At 34.7% G+C, this 7,295-nt stretch overlaps 1 protein-coding gene across 1 annotated transcript; it reads right to left on the bottom strand.

The window, feature by feature from the left end:
* Window positions 1-4,322: 4,322 nt before the first annotated feature.
* Window positions 4,323-6,648, bottom strand: LOC110703059 (pentatricopeptide repeat-containing protein At3g02490, mitochondrial-like). Its single transcript, XM_021880822.1, has one exon. It carries the CDS (start codon window positions 6,517-6,519, stop codon window positions 4,603-4,605), a length of 1,917 nt encoding a protein of 638 aa, XP_021736514.1. The 5' UTR covers window positions 6,520-6,648; the 3' UTR covers window positions 4,323-4,602.
* Between the last annotated feature and the right edge of the window lie 647 nt (window positions 6,649-7,295).

The following is a 7,295-nucleotide window of genomic DNA, read 5'->3' as shown; positions in this document are numbered from 1 at the left end:
CTTGATTTGTTAAAAGAGTTTAAAGCTTAGTAATTATTATTTGAACACACATAAAATGCAAACAATACAAGAAATTGATATCTGAAATATGATCGTCATGGAAGGCTCTTGTATGATTAGGGAGTTGAGCATTTAGTACGGAGGAGTTGGTATTGCTTTCTGGGGGATTCTATAACCTCTAAAGAACTAATCCCTTCGCGTTGTATCTTCCGGTTGGCCTCTTTCAAGGTGTTTAACACCTTGATGAATTGACGCCCACACTCCTCGGTGTATGGAATGATTGGTATAGGGAATGATAGGCACTCGTCTATTAACTTTGAAGGCTCAGCCTCAGTAAACTGGGATAACCGGTCTTGACTTGTACCAAAATAGTCGATTTCTAACCCTTTTTCTTCGATATTCAAAGTTTCAAGTGCCTCGTCAATGTGCTTCTGGCACTTTGGTGCAAGCTGGGCATTGGCATTTGGTGAAGGCTGGGCATTGGCAACGCTAATGGTTAGCACAATTAGCACCACCACACACAACATTCCTACGCCCTGCGACTTTGGCTTATGCACAACCATTTTTAAGTTAGTGTAACACTAAAATCTAGCTTTAGGAGTATATAATGGTTAGTTAAACTAGGAGGAATGGAGGATGATTAGTTATACTACATATGAAAACTGGAATTCTACTGATGAAATATATATAGCACATGTCCGATCATTTTTAATTTTGCTACGTAATTTTTAAAGTATTGTTCTAAATAATTTGTATACGTGCTTCCCATTTGCTTACTAACATAATTGTATATAGTTATGCTATTCCATGATTACACTAATAATTAGAGATATAATATCGGATTGTAAAATGATTCACCAGCCGGCTGCAGCGTTTGATTTAATTTGTTATCTAATACAACTGTATCATAATAGAATGTTATGTTAAGTAATGAATTAAGAAATTAATCAACAACATTAATGAAGATAAAAGTCTCCATATACGAATTTACCTTAATAGAATCCCGAGATATCAAGTAGATTATACAAATAACCATCTTGTAACTCTTCACTACCAATACAACATGATTATAAAAGAATCACATAATTGTATTAAACTCATTTTTGGGACTTTATAGACTATTGATAGGACTCTTATGATTCCAAATCAACTTATAAGACTCTGAGGGGATACCCCAAATATTCACTTTAATTTTGTTAAAATTTCATAAAGTTGGCCCCAAAGTGTGGATAGCCTTTAGTTTTGGACTACTTTCGACTTTTTAGGACCTGAAAAGAAAACTGGTCGAAGTGTTTCCCTTGGACCCGAAGACACTCTGGGAGCATTTGAATGTTTAAAATTCATTTTGCCTTTAAAAAGCCAATTTATCTATTTACAACTTACGCCCCCTTCATTATCTCAAAGCCACTACGGACCTTATATGACCAACTAGTGGAGTCATATATGGTTCCAAACAAAATATGACCCAGAAATGTACCTCCTACAATCTCGAGACTTTTTTTACGTCGGGCCCAAAAACTTTCTAAATTGGTTCGATTTCGTGTATTATAGCCTTCATTTGTATAATTGTGGACTTTTAAGGACCCATAAAGAAAAGTGATCGGGGTTCTTTCCATGAACTCCACAATACCTCAGGAGACCATTTAGGTGGTTGAAATCACTCACTTGCCTATAGACCATTAGTTTAGCCATTTATATGTACACCTCCCTCAATTAACTCAAGGCCACCACGGGCCTTTATATAACCGACAAGTGGTTATATATGGTTCCAAACAACATTATATGGCCCTTTAATGCATCCCTACGATCCTAAGAAATTTCAACACCGAGCCCGAGTGCTTCCTAAATTGGTCTGATTTCATGTATTATAATAGCCTTAAGTATTAAATTTTAGACAATTGTGGACTTAACTAGACTTGGAAAGGAAAGAGGTCAAGGTGTCTCTTATGGACCCCTTGACATCCTAGGAGGCCATTTGAGTGGTTGAAACCATCCACTTTGTCTTTTAAACAGTCAATATGATTGTTTTGCACGCCCCCTTTCATTGGGTAAAGTCATCATCGGCCTTTATGTGATCGATTAAAGGTTATATATGGTTCAAAACAACATTATATGATCTTGAGATGCGGTCCTTACAACTCGGTGATGTTTCTAACACCGGGTTTCGAAAGGCGAAAGCCCCGAAATCGACCTAGGGAACAAGGTGATTCCTTGGGTTTCCAAAAGGGCCTCAGGTGGCCTATTAAGTATTGAGTGTCCAAAACCATCTCGTTCATGCTTTGATTCACCCTTCATCACCATGTCTTAAGATGTATTTCCTTGTTCTTATAAAATTAAAGAGTACTATTCAAGGTTATCAGGTAATAATTCGATATTTGTACTATGTTTTGTATTTATGAGAATCTTAAGAAGATGATATTCCGAAATTACATAATAATACAGATCTTACCAGATTTTACATGGATTTTTTTTTTCTTACCAATAAGTCACAAACGACGGTTAAATAAAGTTTGTGAACTTTGCAAAAGATTAAAGTGTTAATTAACTTGTAGATTGAGCCTGGCTTTAGTCCAGATGTTAAGTTTAATATGGGCTGGACTACATGGGCCTAAACTATACTTAAAGTTGAAAACTATTATTTGGACAATAAGTCTTAGCTGCACCCTGATACAGCTATGATAAATGCACCACGATCTATAAAATGAACATGTAGTAAAAAATATACGAACATGTAAAAAAAAATGAACATAAATAAAATAAAAATAAAGTATTAAATAGTGAATACGTTAAAAAAATATGATCATATTGTAAATTAAAAATAAACATGATTATCACATAATCATAGAATTGCTAGACAACGACCTTAAAAATGAACATTAAGTTAAAAATAAATAAATAAATACGTTAAAAAAAAATAATTATTTAATAATAAAAAATGAACACGTATAAAAAATATGAACATTTAGTATTTTACAAATGAACATTTATCATACAATTATTGAATACCTAGACCATACCTAATAAAATGAACACCTTAAAAAAATAAACACGTCAAAAAGAGTTATGAACATTTAGTATATTAAATATGAACATAATTTTCATATATTCATATAGTTTCAAATTCTTTATATATATTAACGAAAATAAAGATAAAATAAATCATTAAAATATGTTCATTTTTTCTGTACTAAATGTTCAATTTTAGTGTATTAAAAGTTCATTTTGTACTACATGTTCATTCTTAAAATACTACGTCTTCATTTTTTTTTTTACGGAAATTATACACAAGTTCGATTGTAATTATTTTAACTCTAAAATTTAAATATCCACCTTAAATATTATTTTGGTTCATCATAGAGAAAATAATTATCGATCTATAATATGATAGATTAAGAATCACAAATACAAAACTGATAAAATTCAACAATTTTATAACATTTACGTATTTGTAAAACCACAAAAAAAAAAAAAAAAAATCAAAATCACCTCACGATCGCGACGAATATGACGACGATGGAGAATGCTACAATGGTGACGAATTGGAGAATACTCAAAGTAGAAGGACAAATAAGAATTATGATTGGAGGAAAGTGAGGTATTTACATACTCATTTTTATAGAGATATTAAAGGAGAGAGAAAGTTTCAAAATAAGTAGAAAACAAAGGAGAGAGAAAATCAATAGAGGTAAGAAAAGAGAAGAGAGAGAGAGAGTTAAGATATAATGAAAGAAAAAGAAACACGTATGTTCATTTTTAAAGTATTATATGTTCATATATATGAAGCTAGCTAGCTGCACAAGGGTGTAGTTAAGAATTTGCGATTATTTGGATGTCTGTGTCAACTTAACTTGTGTATATTGAGCCCAAACGGCAAAAATTCAGCATAAAAAATCAGAATCAAGAGATGAACTACATTACAAAATTTGGAGGATATATGACTAGTTATACCCCAGAAGAAAATGGTGAGTGAAGTTGCAAAATGTATATACATACCATACTGATAACACGATAAGGCAATAGCACAATTTTGTTACCAATGGCATCACAAATGAAACAAGCGCAGCAATGCAAATTTTGAGTTAAAATATTGGCAGGAAAAGCATGAGAATTTTGTAGTAAAGTTCAAACCTAATATTGTAATATGTCATGTTTTGAATATATAGTGGCTCCACAAGCTGAGAACCTTCTGTTGCAAGACTTGCAACAATGAAAAATACAGCTTATTAGGGGAAGATCCGCGATTTAACTAACACCCCATTGTTACTTGTAAATTCGGCGTGGATAATTACTCCAATGTTATGGTAAATGTTGCCCAAACCTTCTAACCAAACACTTGGTAACGGTAATGGTTTAATTAAATCCGTTTCCAACCCAAAACACACTCTTACAAAACATGCTCTTAAAAGGACTATTGTATATATACAGACATACAGCACCAAGTGACTAACTACATAAACTCTAGGAAAATAAAATTTATTGTAAACGAGTCACTGTTTCAGCTCAAATTCTCAACAAAAAGTCCACATGAGCTACACTGCAAAATTTGGAAAAAATTTGCCGGTAAATATTTTTCACAACATATAATCAAATTACTTACCATGCTTATGTAGCCACAGCAGCTGGTTTAGCAGGTTTTTCAGGCTTCATTGAACAAAAGAGATTAAGAACATCTGCATGGTTCCTGATATATTGTGGGCACATGGCCAGCAGATTTTGAGCTTTGCTATGTCTTCCAGCCTTCAAAAGTGCTTCAAATACTCTAAGGAAAACGTTGGTGGATGGGTACTTGTTCACAGTCATAGCCTTGAAAAAGACCATGGCCTCATTCGCAGTTCCTCTCTTCACAAGGTAAGTTATAAATGGATCCAAAAATGGAGGGAACCCATGATTCTTCATCAAACCAAGAAGACTACAGGCTTCTTGGAAACCGTTCTGAACCAAGAGCTTGCTAATTAGAGTCTTGTATGTAGTATGCCCCGGCTTTATGTCCACTTTGTTAGCAATATCAGATAGTACCTTGCAAGCTTCAGCAGCTCTGTCTCGGCTGCAGTAAGCATTTACCAACAGATCAAGCGCATATCCTGCAGAAGCGGCTTCCTCTTTTTCAACCATCTTTTCAAAACAGTCTTTTGCATTCTCAAGATCACCACCAATACAGTGTCCTTCAATCAAAGATACCCATGTCTTGTGATCAGGGGTCATACCACACTCCTCTAGTTTCACCATAAACTCATTTGCTTCATCTTTCATCCTAGAACTACTTAGATCAAAAGCAACTCTATTTTGCATAGCCCCACTTGGTTTATACCCACCTTTAACCATAGCATCTAAGACATTGTTATACATCCTCATCCTCCCAACACTGGTCAATGATTTGAGCACAGCATCCAGCATAGAATCGTCCAAAGCAAAACCCTTATCCGTAAAGGCCTTAACAACTCTGGAAAACAGTTCCATGTCAAGCACCTTTGCAACAGCAATTTTCTTTAAAAGAAACATGCAGTCTCGCCGAGAAGGCCTGTTTGCCCCATTCATCGCAACCTCATATAGGCTAACCGAATCCTTCATCATTCTCTTTCTGACAAACCTTTCCAAGACTTTAACATAAGTCTCCAACTCTATCTCATACCCTGCATTTTTCATATCCTCAACAACAATCCAAAACCTATCCAAGCATTCCTGTCTACCCAATATGACCGCCATCGCGTTATAAGTTTGTTGATCATGTTTAAACAAACCACTCTCCCCCACCCACCTAAAAAAGATCAAACCCTTCATAGGCTCTTCACTAAGCTTCTCCAACACCAATTTAACCAATTCACTAGTATACTCAACACCTAATACACTCAACTCCTTCTCAACATTCTCATCCCAAGCTTCCCTCCTAACAATCTTACTAACCCTAGCCGACGCTGTATCAGCCGACGCCCCAGTTAGGTCCTTTGAATACAATCCCTTCAATTTCTCAACATCAGATTGCAAACCATCTTTCTCAAACCTCTCTAATACCTTATCAAACGCACCCTTTCTAACCCCATAACCCCTTTTCCTCATAGAATCAACCATTTTCCAGAGTTCCTTAACAAGCGCATTACTACCCAGAATCCCTAACATGAAATTATAAGCTTTCGAGCTCAAACTACCATTTTCCCTCTCCAAAACCCAATCAAATAACTTAATTGCAGTTTTGGGATCCGAATTAAGATCTCTAAGCACATTTACAAGCAGATCACGAGTAATAACAACATTATTAGCATCTAATTCGTTCTTAATCTCATCACCATTAATGGGTTTACTGAAGATACTAAGCAAAGTTACAGATTCAGGGGATTTTTCATGAATAGATGAAAAATGACGCAGAAAAGGGTGCTCAAAATAGTTGGAATGAGGGAGAAAAGAGGAAGAAGAAAGAGAAGATTTGGGAGTGGAAGTTACCTGGAAGTGAGAGAGTGGTCTGGAGATGGTTGTTGGAGAGAGAAAGTGATGATTGCGAAGAAGAAGACGCCATTGATTTCTCATTTTGCAGAGCTTCGAACTGAAATTTGAGATGAAATTCTTAGAGAGAGAGAAAGAAGAAAGATGTGTACCGTGTAGGGTTTTTGGGGGAGATTTTAGTTGGAAAGTGTTGGACTATCAGATTTTAATATGGGCCTATTGACAAATAAATGAATTTGAGCCATCGTAATCTCATTCGTATAAAACATTCGGAGAATCATTTTGATCTGATCTAATTTGAATTTATTTTGTCTTTAATTTAATTGTCTAATTTGACCAAAAATTTTACAATAAAAAAATCAATTGAGGTTTATTAGATTTTTATTACTACCTCCGTTTCATATTCTTTACAACAAGTAGACACTTTCTATAAAACGGAGGTAGTATTATGTATTTTATTAAGGAAAATTTGACTTTTGCTACCACCAAAAGACAATCATTTCACTTTTGCTACCCTTTAAATATTTTTTTTTTATTTTACTACCACCTAAAATCACATTTGTTAAAATTTGGTACCAGTTGACGGAAGCCATTAATTTTGCCGTTTGTGGGCCCCACGTAGTTAACTAACCTCTTCTCTCTCCTCGAATCTAATCCTCTTCCAACCTTAACTCTTCCTTGTCTCTCCATTGAATACTCTCAACCCCTAAATTTAACTCCATTGAAGGCTGATTAATTTTATTTTATTTTTGTTACAAATTTTTCTCTCTCCTCTGTCACCATCTCCATCTCTCTTTATCTCCACTTTTCTGCAAATTGAAGCTTGTAATTGTGCGCGTGGAAGGTCTTAATTGGGACAA

Source organism: Chenopodium quinoa, unplaced genomic scaffold (genome assembly GCF_001683475.1).
Source record: "Chenopodium quinoa cultivar QQ74 unplaced genomic scaffold, ASM168347v1, whole genome shotgun sequence".
Classification (NCBI taxonomy): Eukaryota; Viridiplantae; Streptophyta; class Magnoliopsida; order Caryophyllales; family Amaranthaceae; genus Chenopodium; species Chenopodium quinoa.
This window is presented reverse-complemented; position numbering and strand designations above follow the sequence as displayed.

Excerpts from the sequence above, each read along its gene's own strand:
- LOC110703059 (XM_021880822.1), bottom strand. The coding sequence starts at position 6,519 with ATGAGAAATCAATGGCGTCTTCTTCTTCGCAATCATCACTTTCTCTCT.